Here is a 25,119-nt window from a genome sequence, read left to right on the forward strand (position 1 = left end):
GGCATGCATGGCTGCCAGTGGAACCAGGTCACTGGTGTTTATTGATGACCTGACTGCTGATAAAAGCAGCAGGATGAATTCTGAAGTGTATAGGGCTATACTTTCTGCTCAGATTCAGCCGAATGCTGCCAAACTGATAGGACGCCACTTCATATTGCAGATGGATCATGACCCAAAACATACAGCAAAAGCTACCCAAGAGTTTCTCAAGGCAAAGAAGTGGGATGTTCTTCAATGGCCAAGTCAGTCACCTGATCTTAACCCAATAGAGCATGCTTTTAACTTACTGAAGACAAGACTGAAGGCAGAAAGACCCACAAACAAGCAGCAGCTGAAGGTAGCTGCAGTAAAGGCCTGGCAAAGCATCTCGAGGGAGGAAAGTCCTCATTTGGTCATGTCCATGGGTTTCAGACTTCAGGCAGTTATTGACTGCAAAGGATTTTCATCCAGGTATTAAAGGTGATCCTTAAGTTTGAAATGATGTTGGTTTGTTCCATTACTTATGAGCCACCAATGATGGGTGTGTGCGTGTATGCCACTGGCTGTACTTCTTGAATGGTTAGTGCCCCACTTTTGTCAGATCCCTTGAATTACAGCTGAAAGTCCTGACTTCGCTCCCATCTGGGTGTGTTTCCTTTCAACTTCAATGTGGTGGTGTGCAGAGGCCAACTGCCAAAACAGTTATCCTTGCTCCAATATTTCTGGCCCTGACTGTAGCCTGCTTTTAATCTTTAATATACCCCCCTTTCTGTGCATGTTTACTCAGAAGTAAGAAATAAATCTCACTCCCCTGCAGTGAAAGGGTTAAAGGCTAACTTTAGTAACTTGTCCTAAAGCATCTCCGATGCTCTTTGATGTTCTGTAGTTTCAAGTCATTTCTCTGTTGTTATGTAAAGTCCCTTCTCCAGTACGATCTCTCAGGTTTACAAGAGCTTCTCATTGTGAGCAGGGAGAGGGAGAAAGGGGCAGTTGGAAGGGGGTTGGTTGGAAGCAATAGGCAAAAGTGCACGCATGAGGAAATATGGGGTGGGAGCAATAACTCCACCTCAGATTGCTGGGATGCAGCGAAAGTGGGGTGGAGGGGAACTCTCCAGAGCCTTCAGACGCTGCACTGGAGAACTGGGGATTTGGGTTTCGTCAGGGAAATCTGCACACATGGGGAAAATTAGTTGCTCTCCATTCATAATGTAGTAGCAGTGGGTAGCCTGGACTAGGGCGGGAAACAAGCCTCTCATTGGTTGAGCAGCCCCTGCAACTTTGATGACATTCCGTTCTTCTTCATGGTCTCTGTGCATCACACATATGGGCTGTGCACCTGCACAGAGCGCCACTTGGGAAACTTCCAAAGCTGAGGAAAAACCTTTGGTGGGAACCCTCCTGCACCATCTACTGTGCCTGTCCAAGCAGGTTCCCGCCTTCCCCCTCAGTTTTCTTTTGGCCACCTTGGTATAAGGACGCCTTATCAGGAACTTTGTTCTCCTCAAAAACCAGATTTTAAAAGTACGGTACACTCGGCTTATCTTGCTTTGTGTGTCCCTGACGGACCCAGGCCGATTCCATGAAAATTCGGATAATACTCTAATGCACTTCTCATTCTGTTGTCATGAAGATTCCCCCCAACCCCAGTCTCAAAATGGAGATTTGCAAACAGAATGAATTAGTCACTGGTAAATGTTGCAGGTATCACATTACACCTAGCAATGCTTTCTGGCTCAGAGAAGCAATGGCTTATCTCCATTTCTGAAAGCAAAAAGGCCAGCTGTAATTCAACTCTGCCTCTTCACATGTGTGGAACACAGGTTCCTGAGTCAGCATAGGGCAGAAGTACAGAGAAACACAACAATCCTTGCATTAGTAAAACCAGAGAACTACTCTCTGAAAACTAAAACTACTTTTAGGTGGTGCACTGGGTAAAAAAAGTCAGTTGAAGCCAAATTGTGAGTATTACCTAGTAGTTGGAGGGAATAGACTCTGTGCAAAGTCCCTCTTGAGGTGGAAGAAAATCTTCTTCCTCTAGTGGTAGATTCTGCTTTGGATGAGTGGGTTGGTTTTATATCTCTGCACTGTAATACACAGTGAAGAACCTAGAACCTGTCCCCGCTCTGTATAGCAGAGATGGCCAATTCCTTTGTTCTTGGGGAGGGCACTTTTTTCTCCAGACCATTGTCCAGGGTATGTGAGGATATTTTGCCTCACACTGTTCACCTCATGAGTAGTGAGGCTATGTTTAGCAGTAAGGACTTCATGGTTATAGAGCACAGGCAGGCATAAACATAGAAAATCTAAATACATACATACAAATCACAATACACAATCTCAATAAGAAGTGTAACATTGAAATGCAATGCATCTTTTTCTTGAAGCTTGAAAACATTTACTTTTCCTTTATGAGTGAAATCATGGGCACATGCCTTACCACAGTTTGATTCATATTTGGTAATCGGGTTTGAGCACTTGATATTATTTAAGGACTCAGAGCCAGACCTGGCCTTTGGGCTGCCAGCTGGCCACCTCATCCATACTTCATCTATAAATGGTCACTTCTAATAGCTTCTGCTACTTAGTAAACTTGATGATTCACAAATCCCCTTTTTAACCTCTCCCTTATGTCTCACAAGCTTTTTCCATCCAAATGTATTGTAGCATCTCATGAATAACAGCAAGGACAGTCTATTTCAGATACAGCACTGGCCAATTGGCCAAAGCATTACTTGATGCTGGTAGCCATCTGGCAGGATCCTCTTCGCACTTGCTTGCTCCTTCCCACTCCCTTCCCTGGTTAGCATCAAATGTGGTGTAGCATTATGTCTACATCACGTTAGCTATAGTTATCACTAGCTAGGAAATGCTGCACCATAATTAACAGAGAAGGAAAAATGGGTATTTGAATAGACAGTGGGAGGAGGAGGGAAGGAGGCAGCATGGTACTCCCAGGGTTGTATCTAATTGTGTAATTCCACTGGCACACATGACATTGTGCTAGCACAAGGGTGGGGAACCTCTTTCAGCCTGAAGGCTGAATTCCATTTCAGAGAAAGTCTTAGGCCACCCCCAGTGGTGACCCCCTATGAAGGTAAAGGGGGAGGGAGGCAAAAAGGGTGGGGCCAAAAATATATTTGGTTTAAAGCTCTTACTGCCTAAGCTATAGGAGAGGCATTTCAACCTTTTAGAATGGGGAAAAACTGCACAAAAGCCAGAAGCCACCCAACAATCAGTGGTTTGGGGGGGGGAAGGGGCATAGCCATCTGGGAAACCCCAGAGGGCCAGATTGGTCCCCAGGAGGGCTAGATTTGGCCCCTGGGCCTGAGGTTCCCCACCTCAGCGCTAGCAGAAACAAGGTTCTGAACTACGCACAAGGGGAGGATCCAGCTAAAGTTCCACTTCCACTATTGGTTGCACAACTATTACCATACAAAGTAGTCTGCTAATAGGTTTACAAAGTGGTCTGCTAATGCTTGTGTGACGGGAAAAGGCAGCATAGCTCCTCTAGCACAGCAGTTTCTTCCACTGACAGCACATTAGATTTAGGCCTAAGTCCCCAAACCCTTGATTTAATGAACAGGCCAGTGTTAAGACTGAACAGTTCTTCTGATGTTTTAGAGTGCCGAAGAACATAGCTCTTCTAATCTTTCTACCCATATTTTTCTCTTTCCCATTCTTCTGTTCAATATCAACCTTTTTCTTTGTGTACTTTCTACTGAAAAAAAATATTTCCCTATACCAAAGGGAGAGTACCCAAGATGTCCTCTTTCATCTAGAATGTAACCGATTCTTTACCATCTTCTCTGTTGAGATAATTCAGAATGCCCTTGCTGAACTCCCTTTTCCTTCCTGTTGGTAATGATGTCACCCTACTATGGTTGTTGTTACTCTCTAAATCCTGCTTCTTGACTATACTTTCAAAATGCACAGTTTTAATGTTCCCTTTCCATTTCATTCCTTTTGAATCTGTCCATTTTGTACTAGTTGACCAATAAAAGAAAGTTTTCATGTACAAATTGAATGGAAACTGGCAGTTGGAGCACTACCTAGTGCAGCTTTCCCCAACCTAATGCCCTCCAGATGTTTTGGACTTCAGTTGTTATCAGTCCCAGCCAGAATGGCCAGTGGTCAGGAATTCTGGGAATTGTAGTCCAAAACATCTGGAGGGACCCAGGTTAAGGAAGGCTGATCTAGTGTATGCTGTGATATGAGCTGGATGCCACTGTGCCATAAAATATCTTCCCGCCAACCTACCATCCATTCTGTACAAGTTCCTCCACAGTCAATTGCTTTAGTCTTCCTACACTACCATCCCATTGCCTTCTGCCATGCCAATCCATACATCTGGATGAGTCTGTCTCTTCTTCATTAAGCCAGTTGTTATTAGGTCCATTATTTTCAGCAGCTGCTCAGAGAGCTGTATTCAGACTTCGGTATTACGAGAATAAGCAAGCAGGGGCCTTGGTGTTATGCACTTCGTCCTCCTCTTCCCCTATACAAGGGGAGGAAATTTGATGATTCCATTCCTAGTTTGCATTAAATCATACTTTGCTATTTTGCCTGACCCTAGCCAACAATGGCTTGAACAAACCACACTTTTCCTGTAAACCAGAATCAAACTGTAGTTTGAAACCAATCTTTATTTTCAGACAAACTATGTTTTGCTCAAAGCATGGTTTGCTGAATTCAGAAGAAAACTTAGTTTTCTGCAGACTAGGAATAGAAGCATCAAACTCCTCTTATATAGAGTATAGGGAGGAGGAAGTGCATAAGACGAAAGCTCCTGCATGCTTGTTCTCATAATGCCAGATTTGTGCAGCTACTGTGCAGCTAGTGATAGCAAACTGGTCCTTTGGAGCCACACTCTAAAGTGGTGGTTCTTATAAGGTCCTTGCAGCAAAATGAAAGTTTCTCTAACTAGGCATGAACATCTCAGTAGATTACTCACCATTAAGATCCTTCTCATAGTTTTAATAAAATGTCAATTACTGAAAAGTATGATAGGTTTAAGAGAGCCAAATTTACATCCGTAGAACATCAAGGTGATTTAAAAAGTGTATGAAAGCCTCAGTCATATGCTCAGTATTTCAAGTCACTTTGTGCTTACAGTGATCTCTCATCATATAAATAAGTAACACAATTTCAAACAAAGGAGGATCACAAGCTCTATTTTATATTTTTGCAGGTGTGAGGCATGTAGTACATCTCTCTCCTAATGTGCACAGCAAGTACTGTTGTCTAATGTTAGGATAGAACTTATTAATGGCACTGCCCAATCCTGTTCCCTTCATGCAGAAATTAAAGGATCCAGTATTTTGGAAGTGGGGATCAGAGATTATCCTTCATATTCTCCAACCCGTTTCATTTTGTACAAGACCTGTTGTAAATTGTTTAGAAGGAGACCAAATAAGATAACTTATACTTGGCTTTCTTTAGGAAGGAGCCAGGAATAATTGCTTAGAAAGTGACATGAAGCCTAAAGAAGTAACCTTGTGTTAATATTCTATCCTTTTTGTTATTATTTCGTAGAGGAAAACATATGGTTCAACTTTATTACCAAGCTAGTAGTTGGTTTAGGCTGCAATCCTGTGCACTTACTTGGGAGGAAGCCCCTTTGAAACAAATAAGACTTACTTCCGAGTAGACATGCCTAGGCTTGCCCTATAAGTATTAATATCTAAACATGAAAGCTGTTTAAAACATAAAGTAAGGAGAAGTAGACAGCAGAGGATGAGATGGCTAGATAGCATCACCGATGCAATGAATATGAACTTGAGCACACTCCGGGAGAGAGCGGAGAACAGGAAGGCCTAGCGTGCTATGGTCCATGGGGTCACGAAGAGTCGGACACAACTTAATGACTGAACAACAACAACAAAGAATAGCAGCATAGTCTGGTGTTTTGTCAATGGGCTGTTTCTAACTGTGTAGAATCAGCAAGTTAAAGATGGTCACCTCTATAATGGACTGATCTTCACATAAAAAATTCTAACTGCACAGTGGTGGTGCTTCTACCATAAAACTATCTTGGGGACAGAAAAGAAAGTCATGATATGGGTGACCTTTACATTTGTTGAGATGGTCAAATATATTTTGTATTATGTGAGCCAAAGCACATGTCTTGTCCATTACTTCTCCGGACTACTGTTCTGTTGGTGTTGAGCTACTTTATCTTACTGTATTTGCAATGTGAGGTTAATTGCATAATTCAAAAACAATAGAATTTCAATTTGAAATGCATTATATATATTTTTAAAAATAGGCTATGGCATTGATTTCAAGCTCTCGGTGCATCATGAAAAGCATTGCGTGGTATGAAAACATAGCAAAGACGTTTTGTTCAAATCTAGATCTCTGTTAATAAAATTGAATTCCAGTCATGTTTTAACAAAAACAATAACTTTAAAGACTAACAGATTCATTGTAGCTTATGCTTTTGTAGACAAGGTCCATGAGTTGTTATCCTCAGTCATATATTCATGAGTACATGAATATATGACTGAGGATAACATGAGTACAGAGAGAGAAAAATACTCATGAGTACATGAGTACAGAGAGAGAAAATAGCAGATCTGCAGAGTCTAAATGTGTACAAGCTGAGAGCAGTGACCTATTCACAACAGCAGCAATTGTTGATAATTATTGTCATTCTAGCAATTTATGTTGGTGTTCTGAGGTTTAAAAAAAAAAAGGAAAACTTGATCCCACTGGGATAGAGATTTTACATCTACCATTACTGCATAAGCATTAGTGAGATGACTGTGTTATACTGGAATAATTCTGTCAATGTAGTCCATGATACATATTTAAAAGTATATTTCATGTACAAAAGGCCATGAAAATGGTTGTTACAATACAGTTCTCAAAACACTGATCCATAAAGTGCATGTTTAAGTTAGTTATGTGGCACACAAGTAAACGCTGAAAATATTGTCTTTTTGCAATCATTCACAACTTACCAGATTTACAAGAAAAGTATTCTTTTAAAAAAATTCTATTCACTGCAGCAGCAGTTGCAGGAGCATGCAGTAGAGAAGACCAAAAATGTTATGTTCCATAACGTTAGGGAATCTGTGAAATCCTGTTCTATGTTTTACTGCATGATAATTTGGTGACGGTAGCGGTGCACATGCCCAGGGTTAAGACTAAATGCATGAACCCCTTGCTTGATGCCACACATAAAGCCAGATTATGGGGAGGTTGCATCCAGTTTTTGTGTTGCCTTGTAATGTCTTGCTGTTTATTTATATAGGATATTGATATGACAGGAGAATGGACGTTTATACAAAAAGCTTCTTGTTTGCTAATGACAGCAGCAAAATTGCAATGGCGCAACTAACACATGCTGGTGTCCATTCTTCTTCAAGAGCAGTTTCTCAGCAACTGCTATACGGAGATTGAAAGTACTCTGTTCCATATTGTAGTAAAGGCTGACACAAAGGGCACACATTGTTTTATATTGAAATAAAATGATTTTGGCTTGATTGTAACCAGTCAGAATAGCAACTGGTTGGGTATGGCCGCAAAAATATTCTGTATGAAATATCATTGATATTACACCAAAGGGGAGGTAGACTTAATGCAAGCAGTTTCATACTCTGTAGATCCATTAAGAATTGATATCAGATCTGAGTTTTAAGACCCTCTTGATATGAAAGTATTAATTGGTTTATTTCAAGTTTACATTTTGAGTGTCATAGTGTGAGCCCTTACTATAGTGTGATGATAATAACATTACTTTGTTTTCAATTATGCCTAACTAATGTATTTTCTTGTTTCCCCATCTCGCTATTTTGTCTCTTCTTTAACTGGAAGAAATGTCAAAAAGAGAAGATACGATCCAAATCAACAAGGTATCTAAGGAACTCATTGGAAGAACTTTTCTGTGCATTACTGGATTTCTGAATATGGTGGCTTTTTGTAGTAGCTGTACAGAAAATACATCACTGCAGAAGAAAATTATTTACTACAAACTGCAAGCTGAGATATTTATGAAAGGGCTGAAGGAAAACTGTCCTTTTTGGAGATTCAAGTTCAAGAACTCCCTCCGCTCATTTCTCTTTTTTTAGGGTGTTAGAGACAAGCCAAATGTTATCAATGAACTATTTTGGCCTAACTTTTTTAAAAACAAAGAATGGAGCAAACAAACCAAGTGCAATAACTGTTTCAAAATATTAAAATAGGCAAAGAGTTTCTTAATTGATAACTTGAGTTCGCATGACCTTTTAATATTAATGACAGACTCCAGTGGCATGATAAGCTATCTTTTGAAATGGTAAACTGCATGGCATATATTCAGCAAATGAGCTAGCAAGCTGACCCCAAGCAAAATCTGCATACCAAGAAAACAAAGCAAAACACAGAAAAACTGATTCTGGGTTCTTATACAATCATGTTTCGCCCGTGCAACACACACTGCTCTCCAAGCTCTAAAACTCCCTTCCATATTCCTTATTCTTTTTTGATTTGGGGGCAAACCTCTTTGGGGTATGGCCAGTCCTACCATGATGTATAGTTTTAAATATGAAAATAAGATATTTTTGTCATTACTCATATTTTGTCACAGCACTTTCTGATCTAACACATTTTGTTAAAGGTTTTGCTCTGTATGTAGTTTTATCTCCTTGGGTTGTAACCCTTCTTTAAAAATGTCTCCTCTTTAAGGTTCTTTATTTTATTTTAGCATGTTATATAGTGGGGGTTCTAGGCTTGCTCTAAAAAGGCATATTGCATGCAGACACTGAGTTCCAGCAGAAAACAGGCGTGCTTTTAAAATTTGTATGCTTGAAACCAACCCCCCCAAACCTATTAATATGTGTAAATGCATAGGTATGCAATGAGATTTTCTCTTTCCAAATGCATTATTTGCTGTCATGAAGATATTTTGTATATATTGTAAGAAGTTGACACCCTCTCAAATTAATCACAGAAGTGCCAAGCTTATAACTTTTTAATTTTACCATCCATTTTCCTTTCTCTATCTCACATTGTATGAAAGGAAAAGAAGCCTAAAGAAGCCTTACATATCCATAAAATACTGAGAGCTTTTAATAGGTTAAGGCTTTCCCATGTATTGTTTTATAGTCCCCAACACCGCCTCATTCCAAGTCCACTTTTCTGTTTCTGACAAGCTTGTAAAAATGATCCAAATATCCATGTCTCTCTGAGTTTATTTGTGTAGTATGTATCTTTTAAAGCACAGCCTTGAATGTTACTTCCTAGACTACTTGTGGTTACTGTCATGGCTCAGTTGTGTCTGACAACATAAGAACAAAAATTGGCATTGATATGTTCAGATAGCATTTCTTTATGCTTAAGCATGGAAGTGGATTTAATTATACATTCATTCTCTTTCCTTTTTCCTTCTCAAGCAACTGAGCACTGCAGTATAGTCATTTACATCAGTCTGATGTAAATGCAAGGAGCAGCCATAGTAATTCCCATTAGCATACCAGAGCAAGTTGTATTGTGAATAAAACATGTCTGTATGGGTTCACTCCTGATAGCTGGTATTAGCTTTACGCTGATGCCCAAATCAACATCCCACTGTGGTGCTGCTGCAATCACACTCGCAGGTTTTCCATGCTGGGTGGGAAATATTGTCAGTGATTGGTCATTCTGCATTAAACCAGTTTTCAAGATAGTAAGCATCTTGTAATCCTTTTGTTATAATTCCTATTGCATCAGATACATAAAAACAGAAAGTACAGTCACAGTGAAAGCTCCAAATGCTTGGTCTAGTGTTTATTCATGTCAGTGGAAGGCTACTTTTTCATTACAGTTGACTTTTGGTTTGTACACCAAAGAGCCACATAATTAAAAGCTTTTGATCTGGTCACAAATATTTTGGTGTATACTAGTATGATTCAGCTGATGCTATAGAAATTACTTTCAATGTATATTGATGTAAATATTGCATTATTTTAAGATTATTTTCCACTGCATAATTCAGAACTAGCTTAAAAATAAAGTCAGCCATTATACTTTTAAAAAGTTGGATCTGTTTTTAGATTTGGCTGTAGAAGTTATTAAAAATATCAATTATTTGAGATACCTTTCTTCATGCTGTATTATCAGTAGTATATTCAGTAGCCATTCACAGTAGTCATTCCCATGACTGTAATCCTATAACATTTTGAGGGCATGACACAGCTGTTTAGCTGATGGCTGTTTTCACATAATCACCATAATTTATTAAAAGTTGCTACTCTATTATGAGTAAAAGTTGCAATGGGAAATCTGTGTTACTGGACTACATATTTAGTGTTCAACATATTATAACGAAGGCAGTCCTGATTTTGCAACATCTCGCAGGCAATGTATTTTCCTTTCCTTCTTGACCTGAATCCAAAATTGGATCCAAGTCTCCAAAAGTAAAATGTATGTGCTTGATGTGCTCCTTTGCAGATTCTCTCACTTGCAATGTGATATTGCCCAGTAGAACTATTTTGCTTAATGCCACTTTGCTTTTGAGTATATTTGGAATCATGATATCTAAATAGGTGCTATGGTCTCCTTTTTGGTTGTGTTCTGGGAGCGATGTGGTAACCACAGTAGACAATGCCATTCAATATGGTTACAAAAATCAGATTGTTGTATTAAAAAAAATCTTGAAGTAATTCACTAAACATTGTGAATGTGCGATGTGATGTTTTTAATCAGACCACACTGGTCCCCAATTATGTACATATGGTAAGAGTTGGTGTAACTTTTTGTTACACTAGCAGTTTCATAAGAAATATTTCTTGTCTAAATTTCTCCTCTGCTATTCTGTTATGTTTATGTGTGTTTAAAGTACACAAACTTTTATGTATAGAATGTAAATGACCACGCAACCACATAGCTCACAGAAGTGGATTATAATGTTTTATGTGATACTAGAGTTAAGTAATCAACTTGTTAGGGTAGATACTTATTTTTTAAGCCTTCATTTACCACATTTTGTAGAGAACATACACTGCTTAATTTTTTATCACAATCAGTGTCATTTTTAAGTGTTAGAATTACAGAATAAATGTTAACTTTCCATTTTATCCATTATACTTTTGTTCCGTTAAAGATTCATCTTGACAGGCAAATGTATGGAAATTTTATATAGCTTATGTTGATATGCTGCATGATCCCACTGAACTGAGCAAATTCTCTACTAAAGGGAAGGCTCCACTACGCAGATTAACAAAAAATATATTCTAGGTGCATGTTAAAATAAATTACATAGAACTGGAGTTTTACAACATTTTCTTTACTATGCAATGATAGGTATTGCACAAACTTAAAATTCAAAGACAAATGTCTGAGGAACAAAATAATACTTGAATTTATTTTTGATCTAAAAAGCTATCAGTCATTTTATATTCATTGTCACTTTCACTATTAATCTTCCTTTAAAATCGTTTGTAATTATTTTTTAAAGTGCACAATATAACATAAACTTGTTTTTGTTTGAAGTTAATACTCATTCATATCTTGTTGGCTGCTGTTGAATGGAAATTCAGTTGTCATTGTTCTGCATCTTAGTAAATGAGTATTAAAGACTTCATGAACATGGAAAGTTGCAACTTCTATATTTATCTTTTCTTATGCTGTCATTAATTCAGTTCCTATGTTCCACATTCAGTCAGTGTTGCAGTAAACAATAAAGTTGGTTAAAATTTATCAGAACAACTGGAGACAACCCTTAATCAAAGCAGGATTTATATTCACTCATAGGATTATAGATTATAGATTATAGAGATGATTAGAGAGATCATAGGTCTCTCTGATTAGTAAAACTGCAGTGTTTGATAAGTTTACATGTGTCTAGTCAAAAATCAAATATGACAGATCAAATATGTCAATGCAGCTCCACATACCTGGCAGTGTGTGAAAGCGTTATTTCACACACTGCAGAAAAGATGGATCACTTTATTTCTCCTGTGGATCAGTTCCATCTTCATTTTTATAAAGTCTGGAGCATATTTACATGTCTAAAAACACATGGTGTTTGGCAAGTCATTAGCAGAGTTTTGCAGTACAATCCTATACATGTCTAAAGTTCCACTTAGTTCAATGGGACTTACTCCCAGGAAAGTATTACAGGACTGCAGCCTAAATGTGTGTGTTTGAGAGACAGAAATCCCATTCAAAAATACTACTGAAGGTCAACCTGTAGTGGTAAAAAAAAAAAAAAGCAGTCTTAATGGTTTGAGTGTCTGATTTAATGGATCGGAAACATAGTCAACATAATTGCATTCAAGGACTGCTATTGACTCAGCATCACAGCTCAGTATGTTATACTGATGCAGCAGTCTTAAGTTAACAATACTGGTAGCAGCTACCATTATCAAAAGCAGTACAGGGCCTTTCTGTGAAATAAATGGGTGGAGAGGGATGATGGTGGTGGTGGAATAGGAACGAGCCTCCCTTGATTGGAGCGAAAAAGCCTAATAATTACTATGGAACCAGCTATGTTGTTATGACTGATTGCATTGCATCAGGAAAGACATTCCATGCTTGCCTCTGGATGCCACTGTAGCTGCACTGTCACAAGCCATTGACTCTACACTTTCACAGCAATTAACATATATGATTGGCATGCCTGATTTATTGCCTTATGCAGTATTTTTTGTATAACCCACTTGCTTTTTGAACCTCTTACCTTTTGATTAATCCAGAAAATATATTCTAATGGTTTGTGTGAGTCTGCTGTGTGAGTTGCCAAGATGAGAGTGTGCTCTCTTGCTCTGTGTGTGTGAGAGAGTGAGTGAGGGGAAGGAGCAACACAGTCTGAAAGGTACCCTAAACACATTCTCTTGGAATTGCAAATTGATTTTAACAAGGCTTACTTCTAATGTGCTTAAGATTGCAAACTAAGGGACATTCGCTGTTGGAACTTGTAGGAGGGCATGTAGCAAATATAAAATTCTAGTGGGAGGTACCTTCAGCAAAACTCTGGGAGCCACTGTCACAAAACCCTTACCAAAGTCTGCGGAAGCTGTTGGTACAAAAACATACCAGGCAAACCAAATGATGACTGTCGTGACTGCTTCCAACAATATCTAATAGATGTGTTCTAGGGAAGAACATGTGCAATCTCAAGTGCTGGTTGCAGCAAGTCATTGTGTGCAGGAATCCCATGTACAGCATCCTTGTGCATATGCAATTCGTAAAACAGAAGGATATCTGCACAAGCAGTATACCTTTTATGCAGAAATTGCCCTTGCTGGATCTGGTTGCTTGGCACCAATTGGCACATAGTTCAACCCTGAAGTTGTTATGTTTCAATATTAAAACATGACTGAAGCCTAGAAACATTGTGGCATAAAAGATTCCTGAGTAATGGGCTTATCGTGTTCCGTTCTTATTTTACCATGGCCTAAATATGAAATGTGGCCACATATTTCTATGTAGAAACTGATGTGACAGGTTGGCATTTACGGGAGATATGTATCTACTTTTGTATCTCTGGTTACGCTGTGCAGAAGTTCTCCTTTGTATCTGTGCAATCCAGATTTAGGATGCACTAGTACTCGTACAACCCACCAACTTGATTGGCACATATGCACTGTGTTTTGCAACGGAAATAGTGGACCACCTTTTGACACCTTGGAGGCAACAGGAGTGCTTCATTCTCAGATTCTTCTGCCATATTGCAGCTTGGCAGAAATTTTCAACTTCTACAATAGTTTCAGTGGACAGCTACCTGCCTTTTGTATGCCATCCCCACCATCTCTCCCTTTGATCTATTGTATGTCTAGAGGAGGCTATACCTTCCACTCTGCCCTGTCCAGTGGGGAAACTCGGAGCAAGGCACTGGAAATGAGCTTCAAGCATAAGCATTCTTCGTGCTTTTACTGCCTGTAAAAGTTGACCTGAAATGTACACAGTCTGGCAGGTACTTGAAAAATTCACTCTGTAACATTTACCTCTGCTCCTTCTGATGACCTCAGCCAACTGTCCAGTTACAGCTGGTGATACTTCCAGCAAGCCAAGCAGTCACACAGAGTTGATTCTTGTATATCTCTTTAGTGCTGCAGCTTCCAAGCCACCGGATATTGTTAGGCTCCAGGTTTTCCATCCAGGTCCTGAGCATCTAGTTTTGTACCCTCTGAACTGTCAGCTGTGAGGCCCAAAGCCAAACTGGCAAATAAGTGGCTAGGATTGATGGTGGCACTCCATGGCACTGTCTTTCATGAATTGTGAAGACAAGGGAGGCTTGGCCTTCGAGGTGTCTTAGGGCACAATCCTACAGGGATAGATGGCCGCCTCCAAACTCGGAGGCGACCACCTATCCAATGCAAGGCAGGAGAAGCATGGAGGGGATCATCCCTCCATGCTCCTTCTGCCCTGCATTTTCAACTAGACAGCTGCTTTCCGCTGCCTAGCTGTGGGAAGGCGGAGCGGGGGAGGAGGCTGCCAGGCAACACATGGGATGTGTCGAACCGGCATTTCCGCCTTCCCCGCCCCAGAACGCCCCCTGGAACACCTCATTTTGGCTGCTCTGTGCTCCTTTTGTGAGTGTGGGGCTGCTCCAAGGTCGGTTCTTGGAAAACCACATATCCTATGGCCTTCTAGCCGCTGACTAGTAGCCAGAGGATTGCTCCCTTAACTACCTAAATGCACAAGAGATATTTATCCCCACCAGGGACTTCCAACTTACCCTCTGCACAGGTGGTGTCCTGTAGCCGGAGCGAGGAGCTGTTGAAGAGCCAACACAGCAGGGGTCTGGTTTTCTCTCTGCATCACAGAGCATGATCTCTGATGTTGAATACAACCTTTCAATCTTCGGTGGAGAGATTCAAGAGCTGTCTTCAGTGATGAGGCTCAACCAACTGCTTAAGAGCTGTCATCAACACAGGGAGCTGCAGGAAAAATGGCTGCAGGGTCCCAACCACTTGGACATCTAACTTATACACCAACAGTTGTAGACTGGATGGACTGTCATTGCCATGACTGCCGGTGCTTCTGAGTGGGACTCTAGGTTCCCAGTTTCCAGCCTGGACCACATCAACAGGACAGCCTGAGCACAACGAAGGTTTCATTGCCTTCAGCTGCACAGCAGCATGAGACCATGCTTCTTGCTGCCAAGTACCCAAGAACTTTGCTCTGTATATTACATCCTCCAAACTACTGAAGTCACACACTGACACAGTTTTCAATCTCAGCTGCGTCCTTAATGAAGAGGACTCCGACTTGGATCATTTTTGTCACTTTTGCTGTGCCAGGACAATGCTGATAAGCATGATAGGGGTGAACACTGGTGTTACAAGTGGATTTAAAACACTGACGCATCAAGGCTGCTCTTCACTATTAAAAATGCCTCCAAGGATAACTCATGGCAGATGTGATCAAGCAGTTTGTATAAAGCTGGGGTGCTTGCCTCACCTGCATAAGCATGTCTGCTGGGTTGCAGAAATCTGGGTTGTGGCATGGCAAGCAACACAGACATTAAAGGTTCACCAGCCTTGTCCCCTTTTGCATCTGGCCACACAAGAGCAAACCCAGTTCAGCTACCACATGGCAGAACTTTGCCAGCATTGTAGTGCATGTGAGCCAGCCCAAAGTCATGCATTTAGATAACACTGCCAGATTCAGATGTGTGTTTGCAGTGTGTATGCAGGTCAGAAATGTCACATACCAAAATTTGACATTTCTAACATCATAAAGGCAAATGACAACAAGGAGTCTTAAGGACTAAAAATGCATGTTGGCAAAAGCTTCTGCAGGCTAGAGCCCTCTCCACCAGCTGCACAAAGTGTACACTAATGAACACATGCCTTACAAGGCATGCCTCCTGTCATGTTCTGAGCATTTCTTTGAATGCATTTGTAAAATGCAATCAAGCAAATGTAGCATTGGAAGCATCCCTAAGCCACCGTGATAGCTGGCAGCATAATCCTATGCATTTCTACTCAGAAGTCAGCCACACTGAGTTCAACTGGACTTACTTCCAGGTAATTGTGTTTAAGCGGGGAAGGAGCATGTGCTTCCTTCACAAAATGGGGATTGCCCCCCTCCTTTTGAAGCATGTGAATAAAATAATAGTTGATGTTCCTCACCTCCTATGATGGAGTTCACCTTTGTGTCACTTGCTTTCATTCCCCGCCACTGCCACCACCAAGAATGTCCTTGGAAATCCACTGGAACAGGGTGAATTGTCTCTGTCATGGAGATGCACTGGGAAACAGGCTCTTTTATTGCCTACAAAGAAGAATGGGCAAAAGCAGGAAAGAAACAAAGGACTTCATAACTTGATTGCGTTGTCAGAACTTCTAATCTAGTGCCTCAGCAATAAGGGCTGTCCCCCTTCATTTGTGAAGTAACACTCTTTCCAGAATGCCAGGGATACACTTCAAGGCTCCTGGATGCATTAAAATTAATTGTAAAGTCTTTTGTAAAATTAGTCTGAATGGCTGAATGGAGGAAACTTTCCTGCAGGCCACATATACATCATTGCTGGTGCCTTAACAATTTTCAGGGTTCTTCTGAAGATGAGGCCAGAGGATTGCTACACCAAAAAGTCATATAAACACTGAATGTCTGGAAAGGACATGGTGACATACGTACCCAGATTTTGCAGAGAGTCCTGTGGTGAGGCAAAGGTGGCACTTCCTTTATGCGCTTGGTTCCTGCGATGGAAAGCAACATTACTTCAGACCTATGCCATTCTAGATTCCACAGGAGCATTTCATGGTATCTCCTCCCCCCCAGGGTTAAAAGGTTAGAAGGATCATCTTGAACACCATTTCGATGTCACCTGAAAAACAGACATGCTTAGCTCACAGAAGTTAGCTCTGATGGGATGTTGGTTTAAAGCACATTCTACCATGACACCCATCCATGTTATACCAGCCTTCCCCGAACCGCACCCCTCCAAATGTATTGGACTACAACTTCCATCACCTGGGTTTGATGGGAGGTGTAGTCTGACACACCTGGAGGGTACTGACTTGTGGAAGGCTGGTTTATGCCCGTTTCACAACAGTGCATCTGTTGTAGATTTATTCAGCCAATTATTTAAAATTTCAGTGATTTCAGTGGGAGAGCAAAGTGTCTGTTTAAGGCTGCAATCCTATAGTCCAGGGCAGGAGTGTTCAGTGTCAGGGCCAAGCCCAGCCCATGTGAGATCCCATTCTGACCCTCTGAGGTTCCCCAAACAGCCACTCCCCCTTCCCCACATCACTAGGGGCTTCCTGCCCCCCCCCATTGTTTGGTGGTTTCCCAGCTTTTGCATGTCCCCGCACCATTACATAAGAACATAAGGACATAAGAAGAGCCATGCTGGGTCAGACCAAGGATCCATCTAGTTCAGCATTCTGTTCACACAGTGGTCAACCAGCTGTCAACCAGGAAAACACAAGCAGGACACGAGTGCAACAGCACCCTCTCACCCATGTTCCCAAGCAACTGGTGTACATAGGCTCACTGCCTCTGGTACTGGAGGTAGCACATAGCCATCAAGCTTAGTAGACATTGATAGCCTTCTCCTCCAGGAATTTGTCCAACCCCCTTTTAAAGCCATCCCAATTGGTGGCCATCGCTACATCCTGTGGTAGCGAAGTCCATCCTTTAAGTGCTGTGTGAAGAAGTGCTTCCTTTTATCTGTCCTGAATCTCCTACCAGTCAGCTTCATGGGATGACCTCGGGTTCTAGTATTTTGAGAGTGGGAGAAAAATGTCTCCCTATCTACATTCTCCACACCACCATGCATAATTTGCCACAGTTGGTTGTGATCCACACAATCAAAGGCTTTAGCGGTGTCAATGAAACAGAAATAGACATTTTTCTGGAATTCTCTTGCTTTCTCCATGATCCAGCGAAAGTTGCAAAATTTCGGCTTAAATTGAAGAACGTAGGGAAAACCACTAAACCATTCAGGTATGACCTAAATCATATCCCTTATGAATATACAGTGGAGGTGAGGAATAGATTTAAGGGATTAGACCTGACAGACAGAGTGCTTGAGGAACTATGGATGGAGGTCCGTAACATTGTTCAGGAGGCAGCAACTCAATCCATCCCAAAGAAAAAGAAATGCAAGAAAGCAAAGTGGCTGTCTGATGAGGCTTTACAAGTAGCTGAGGAAAGAAGGGAAGCGAAAAGCAAGGGAGAAAGGGGAAGATATATCCAACTGAGTGCAGAGTACCAGAGAATAGCAAGGAGAGACAAGAAGGCTTCTTAAATGAACACTGCAAAGAAATCGAGGAAAACAACAGAATGGGAAAGACTACAGATCTTTTCAAGAAGATCGGAGATCTCAAGGGAACGTTTTGTGCAAAGATGGGCATGATAAAGGACAAAGAAGGCAGGGACCTAACAGAAGCAGATGAGATTAAGAAGAGGTGGCAAGAATACACAGAAGAACTATACAGGAAAGATCTGAATGTCCCTGATAGCCATGATAGTGCGGTCACTGAACTTGAGCCGGACATCCTCGAGAGTGAAGTCAAGTGGGCCTTAGGAAGCATTACTAACAACAAAGCTAGCGGAGATGACAATATTCCAGCTGAGCTATTTAAGATACCAAAAGATGATGCTGTTGAAGTGCTGCACTCAATATGCCAACAAATTTGGAACACTCAGCAGTGGCCACAAGACTGGAAAAGGTCAGTTTACATTCCAATTCCAAAGAAGGGCAACGCCAAAGAGTGTTTAAACTACCATACAATTGCACTCATTTCACATGCCAGCAAGGTGATGCTCAAAATCCTACAAGCTAGGCTTCAGTAGTATGTGAATCGAGAACTACCGGAAGTACAAGCTGGGTTTCGAAGAGGCAGAGGAACTAGAGATCAAATCGCCAACATTTGCTGGATCATGGAGAAAGCAAGAGAATTCCAGAAAAACGTCTATTTCTGCTTCATTGACTATGCTAAAGCCTTTGATTGTGTGGATCACAACAAACTCTGGCAAATTCCAAAAGAGATGGGAGTACCAGACCACCTTACCTGTCTCCTGAGAAACCTGTACGAGGGTCAAGAAGCAACAGTAAGAACCAGACATGGAACAACCGATTGGTTCAAAACTGGGAAAGGAGTACAAAAAGGCTGCATATTGTCGCCCTGCCTATTTAACTTATATGCAGAGTACATCATGAGAAACGCCAGGTTGGATGAATCACAGGTCGGGATTAAGATTGCCAGGAGAATTATCAACAACCTCAGATACACAGACGATATCACCCTAATGGCAGAAAGCGAAGAGGATCTAAAGAGCCTCTTGTTGAGGGTGAAAGTGGAGAGTGCAAAAGCTGGTTTGAAACTCAACATTAAAAAAACGAAGATCATGGCATCTGGCCCCATCACTTCCTGGCATATAGAAGGGGAAGAAATGGAAACAGTGACAGATTTTATTTTCTTGGGCTCCAAGATCACCGCAGGCGATGACTGTAGCCATGAAATTAAAAGACGCTGGCTCCTTGGGAGGAAAGCTATGGCACCTAGACAGCATAGCAGAGACATCACCTTGCCGACAAAGATTCGTATAATCAAAGCTATGGTTTTCCCAGTAGTAACGTATGGCTGCGAGAGCTGGAGTATAAGGAAGGCTGAGCGCCGAAGAATCGATGCTTTCGAACTGTGGTGCTGGAGAAGACTCTTATGAGTCCCCTGGACTGCAAGGAGGTCAAATCAGTCCATCCTAAAGGAAATCAACCCTGAGTGCTCACTGGAAGGACAGATACTGAAGCTGAAGCTCCAATATTTTGGCCACCTAATGCGAAGAGAAAACTCCCTGGAAAAGACCCTGATGCTGGGAAAGACTGAAGGCAAAAGGAGAAGGGACAGCAGAGGATGAGATGGCTAGATAGCATCACCGATGCAATGAATATGGACTTGAGCATGCTCCGGGAGAGAGCGCAGGACAGGAAGGCCTGGCGTGCCAAGGTCCATGGGGTCACGAAGAGTCAGACACGACTTAAGGAGTGAACAACAACAACAACAACCATACTTAAGTTTCAAAATGACTACTATAAATATATCCTAAATTTAAATATATATACTTCCTTCCTTGAGTCAGCCCAAGTAACATAGGAAGCTGGCTTATACCAAGTCACTCTATCGGGCTCAGTACCGTCAACCCTGACTGGCACCGATGGCTCTCCAGGGCTTCAGGCTTTCCCAGCTCTACTTGGAGATGCCGGGGATTGAACCTGGGACCTTCTGCATGCCAAGCATGCACTCTGCCGCTGAACTACAGCCCTTACCTGTGAGGGGTAAGGGATTGTTATACTCTTTTTGCTCTTGACAGATTCCAGAAAGGCAATGGATTCCGGCATCACAAGAATAATTCACTGCAACATGAGATTCACCCATGCTCTTTTCATCATGGGCCTGTTTTATGTGACGCCTTTCTTCTGCTACAGCCAGATCAATCCCCTGGCTCTTGGCCGTGCTGATCCTCAGTGTTGGGAATCCTCATCTGCCATCTTGCTGGAGATGAGGAAGCCACATGTTTCTGACTCTTGTCAGTGGTTTTTGGGACTTTATGATCTTCCTCAAATCATCAGAGAACTTGAAGCATGAGGCTCTGTTCTGGGACCTGGCACAACTCTTCTGGGATATCTACGTGGAGTGTGTGCTTTCCAGAATCCATGGCCTAGGGAAAAGGCAGCTGGCTGAAGCCCGACAGCGGATTGCAGCATTTCCATCTTGGATCACAAGGAGTAAGCATGGCTATTACTACGTATATCCACCAGTGTAGCAGGAGCATAGCAACAATGCTTCTAATGCATATCAAACATTGTCAGGGCTCAATCCAGCAAAACCTAGTTGTGACTGAGGGCACTTCCAGACCCTGCCTTTAGCAGCTTGGACGCTACTGCAGCAGTGTGGCTCTTGCCCACGTTGCATGGCCATACTGGAAGAGTGCAGACATATGGGAGTCCTCCAATGGCACAGCTACTTCCCATGCCAGCATCGCTCTAGAGTGGTGACACTGGTGGGGGAACAGGTGTCATGAGCTGTTCCCACAAGGCCCAGAGCAGCCTTCCCAACATGGTGTCCTCCAGATGCTTTGGACGACAACTGCCAGCATTCCTATTGCCCATGCTGACTAGAGCTGATGGGGATTGAAGTCCAAAACATCTGGAGGGCTCCACATTGGGGAAGGCTGGCCAAGACCTTCTGAAGCTATTGATGTGGCACAGAAGGAGCACATGCTGCAGCAGCAGCAGCTCCCATGCCACTAAAGGGAATGTTGGAAGGGGCCCCTGCCTATGACTGCAACTCTAAGCACACTGACTTGGAGTCGATTGGAATAAATAGGGGTTAAATCCAGGTAAACATAGGGTGAGCGCCAAGGAAGTTTTTCCATTCATGGAATTGCTTCCATTCGTGGAACTGGGAGGGGAGGGGATTCCTCCACCACCACCCCTCCTGCCCCCTGTGCACCCTCAAAATCTACTCCAGAAGGTAGTGGGACCCCCCCCCCAGCAGATTCTAGGGAGCATGGGTGGCTGCAGAGGGGAGGAGAGAGGGAGAAAGTCCTGCCGCATGAGCAGAATTCCAGTTGCTTCTGCCCATGGTTAGGATGGCATAGCACTGAAAGCCCCATTGAAATCAGTTAAGCCCTTCCCATTGCTTTGATTGCCACTTAGTTTCAACCTACTGTTACTGAATCTTGACCCTTTATGTGACACAGAATGCCCTGGTATTCTTTTATAGGAATAATAAAAGCTGGAAATTATGTAAAACCCAACCAAAGCAAGCTTCAGAAGGGACCATGTAATCTAAGCAAGGATAAATGAATGATTGGGGCTGGGCTGTTGTTTAGGTGAGCACTGGATGACAGATGGCGAAACAGGCATAAATCTCTCTCAAGCAAGCCCTGCCCAAATGAATGGGAGTTGGGCCTTTGCTTCTTTGAGCTGCTTCAACAGAGCATGTGTAGAGGACATTCCAGTGCATTGTGCTCATCATATTTTACTGGAATAGTGATTCATTCTGCAAGCTTTGAGACCATATATAATGCTTGGTCGGATGGATTAGACTTCAGTTTGTGGGCTCAGATCCTGGATTGAGGGAAATCATATTGGTACCAACAATGTGCTTAACTACAGTTAGCAGGGAAGGTGGAGTTAGCTCCAGGGAGGCAAGGTGCTGAAGTAAGGGAGAACACAGCCCCAAGGCTGGCTCCCAACGTGATAAGCATGGTCAGCAGGGAGCCAGAATTACATCTGCACCATCCCTTGGCCTCAGATCTCCATCTGTAAAATGGGAATAACTGCAGCATTTTGCAGGTTTTGTGCAAACGAGAACGGTAAGAGAATGGTGTTAATAGACTCTTGTGTACTATAAATTTATGGGTTTTTTTTAAAGCCACAAACTCAGCAGGTATCCTAGTTCTGATATCTCCTAAACAAAGATGGAAGAAACCAGATTATCTAAATGTTACCTAGGCTTTGTTTCACTACAAAGCCAGTCTGTGTTCATCTAACATGATCCTTCTCTTCCATGCTTAACCAAGGAAAGCAGAAATAACAACTGGCAATACAGCACAGAGAAAAACATCGTCTAGCACATTGGGAAGTGGAAGTAAACTGTGTAATAAGTTGCAGCAGGAACCTCTTTCTTTCTCTCACCTGAACTGCACAGCAGTTTCAATTGTGTGAAATGTTCATTTTGATAGAAGGGGAATTGAGAGAGAAGGATATGAAAACATTCAGGGCCACATAAGGAATCCACAGAGGGCTTGAGAACATAACCTAGGTCTGTCAGTGAATGTCAATTTAATCAAAGGATAACTTACAGCAGGGCCTCCAATTCATTTTCCAGCTATTTTTCATCCCATGCTTCTTAGATTGCATTTGAAGCCCTGGTTCTTTCCTTGCTCAGTTAATAGATTAATTAATTGTGGCTTCTCTGATAATTTGAATATAGTGTATGTCACAAAAGCACAATGTCCAAGGAAGTGTGTGTATGTGGGATCTTTTCATTCCATATTCACTTAGGCTACAAATTACTTAACATAGATTAATTGCCACTTCACATCTGTTAACCCACTGCTGTTCCATTCAAAGGTACAAGGATGTTTATATCTTCTTAGTAAGTTTAAGTACTGCACTTATCACTTATTCCTGTAAAACAGTTGATTACATGGCCTCAGTGTTAATCATCCTTTTATATCTCTCCAACACTGAAGAGGAAACCCTTTCACACACTGTGGGTTTGCATGTGAGGAAGAGCAGCGTCTTGCATACAAAGCTCCTGCCACAGCAGGATCATGTGATCAGGGCGATTTGAAGTATGTCTTCTGTCCAGTTAACTAGCTCTCCTGAGGATCTATCATATCAAATGCAGAATATTTTGAAATCACAGGATGACATTAAATAGGAAACAACATTGATCATGTCAGGAAAAATAAAATGTCCAGATGCACCAAAAATAAATTGTCATGTTGCTTTCCCCCCAACATCTAGGCATCTTTTCACAAATTCAGGTGACTCCTGTAAGGAAGAAGAATGAATTGAATGAAGACATAATAAGCATCCATGTTTACAAAAGTGAGTCTGCTTTGCTCAGAAGAATTACTAGACACTTGAGAATGAAGAAGAAACAAGTCTAGAGATGTACAATTGATTTCTTCTTCCCCACCTTAAAAAAAATCAAGGCTATTACCTTTTGGGTTTTCTTTTTAAATTGTATTTACAGCCATTTCTCATAGAAAAAGAATGGGTGTACACCAGTGCCCTCCTGAGGTTTCAGACTACAAGTCCCATAATCCCTGACTGTTGGCCATGTTAGCTGGGGCTGATGGAAGTTGTGGTCCAACACATCTGGAGGGCACCAGGTTGCCTACCCCTGCATAAACTATGGGTACAGCTTAGCAAAAATTAATTGTGAATTTACATCCTACTGAAATTAGTGGGAGTTGAGTTATTTCCATTCTTTTCTATGACACTTAGTTGCAACTCACTGATGCTGAATTATCTCTGTTGTTCATTTTCCACTTGGAGAACTGGTGGCCAACAGAGATTGGGTTGCGCTTGTTTTTTTAGTTATAATTCTGAAGCCCAGGAACTCTGTTTCTTTAATAAACTTCATGATTTTTAAACAGCTGGTCAACTCATTGGTTCTGCATGTGTAGCTTCCACAGAAGGAGTGGCGATGGAGACGGCAGGGTGCATTGGCTTCCCAGTACAGCTCTGGGAAAGAAGATAATCTGCGCCTTCAGGTGCTACCTGCTGGTATGATTAAAATCATGCCCTTGGATCCTTATCCTAAAGTGACACTGGAACGCATGCAACCCATACAGGCCAAAAAGGTTTACTCGTGTGCTAGCACTCACCGGGCTGGGGCTCTCCCCTTAGGGAGACCATTGGCTGTGGCTACTGTGAGACAAACCATCTTCCTTTTATAGCTGGGGTCAGCTTCTGCTGCGTAAACTGTGATCTTTCCTGGAACTGTATATGTTCTTAATTAAATATATATATACAGTGTTCCTTGTGTCACACCCTGTGGTTTTATACTGAATATATGGATTCAAACTAAACACTAGGGCAGAAATGTCCAATCTCTTTCAGCCCAAGGGCTAAATTCCGTTTTGGAGAACTTCCTGGGGGCCACATTCCAGGGGTGGCCAAAGGCAAAGAAGGGCAGGGCCAAAAATGGCAGCATATATTAGTTGACTGCCAGTAACTAACCCTTAGGAGAGACTTTTCAGCCTTTCAGAATGGGGAAGAAACTGCACAAACAACCAGTGGTTATGAGAAAGGGGCTGGGGCTGGGGCTGGGGCTGGGAGGGGGAACCCCATAAGGCCAGATTGGGATCCCAGAGCTGAGTTTCTGCACCCCTACAGTAGGGAATGCCATACATATTCTAACGTCAGCCTGATAGGTCTGGAGACCAAAATTATTTGTCACTATGCAGTGAGCTGCAGTCCATGAAATGTATTTGTTAATCTTTATGGTGCCAAATAACTTTTTGATGTTTTAGAATATTCAATTATTTTTGGAGTTTGCAGTGTAGCTAACTGAAGGCTGAGCAGCCCAATTCTTGAGCAAGCACCAACAGGAGCCCCAGTGGAGTGAATGTGGGGCTGATCAAAATCTAGATCGAGATGCTGAAGACACATTGATAAGAGACCTAACTGCTGCTTACGGTTTCCTGAATGGAAGTCTGGTCAAATCAAAGTAATTTGTAACTCTCTGAGATGAGTCA

The 25,119-nt window shown here is 41.9% G+C and overlaps 2 protein-coding genes across 4 annotated transcripts in view; both read left to right on the plus strand.

Annotated features, from left to right (window-relative positions):
• The window catches only part of ADAM23 (ADAM metallopeptidase domain 23), a 161,057-nt gene extending 149,422 nt beyond the window's left edge, over positions 1-11,635 (plus strand). For 2 of the 3 annotated variants that reach the window (XM_084818610.1, XM_084818618.1), the window contains exon 25: positions 7,798-11,528. In XM_084818610.1, coding sequence (XP_084674736.1) covers positions 7,798-8,051 — 254 coding nt within the window. In that variant the 3' untranslated portion in view covers positions 8,052-11,528. Of the gene's footprint in view, positions 1-7,797 lie in introns of all 3 variants that reach the window. The other variant, XM_084818623.1, reaches the window with a different exon arrangement.
• An 8,587-nt stretch (positions 11,636-20,222) lies between these two features.
• FAM237A (family with sequence similarity 237 member A) lies at positions 20,223-23,523 on the plus strand. The gene is given in 3 exon segments (XM_084807565.1): positions 20,223-20,423; positions 20,425-20,632; positions 23,378-23,523. Coding segments are annotated over 3 exon segments (555 nt in total).
• Positions 23,524-25,119: the final 1,596 nt, after the last annotated feature.

This window comes from Heloderma suspectum, chromosome 1, assembly GCF_057233095.1.
Source record: "Heloderma suspectum isolate Gila_16-S chromosome 1, 16-S_ref, whole genome shotgun sequence".
In the NCBI taxonomy this organism is placed as follows: domain Eukaryota; kingdom Metazoa; phylum Chordata; class Lepidosauria; order Squamata; family Helodermatidae; genus Heloderma; species Heloderma suspectum.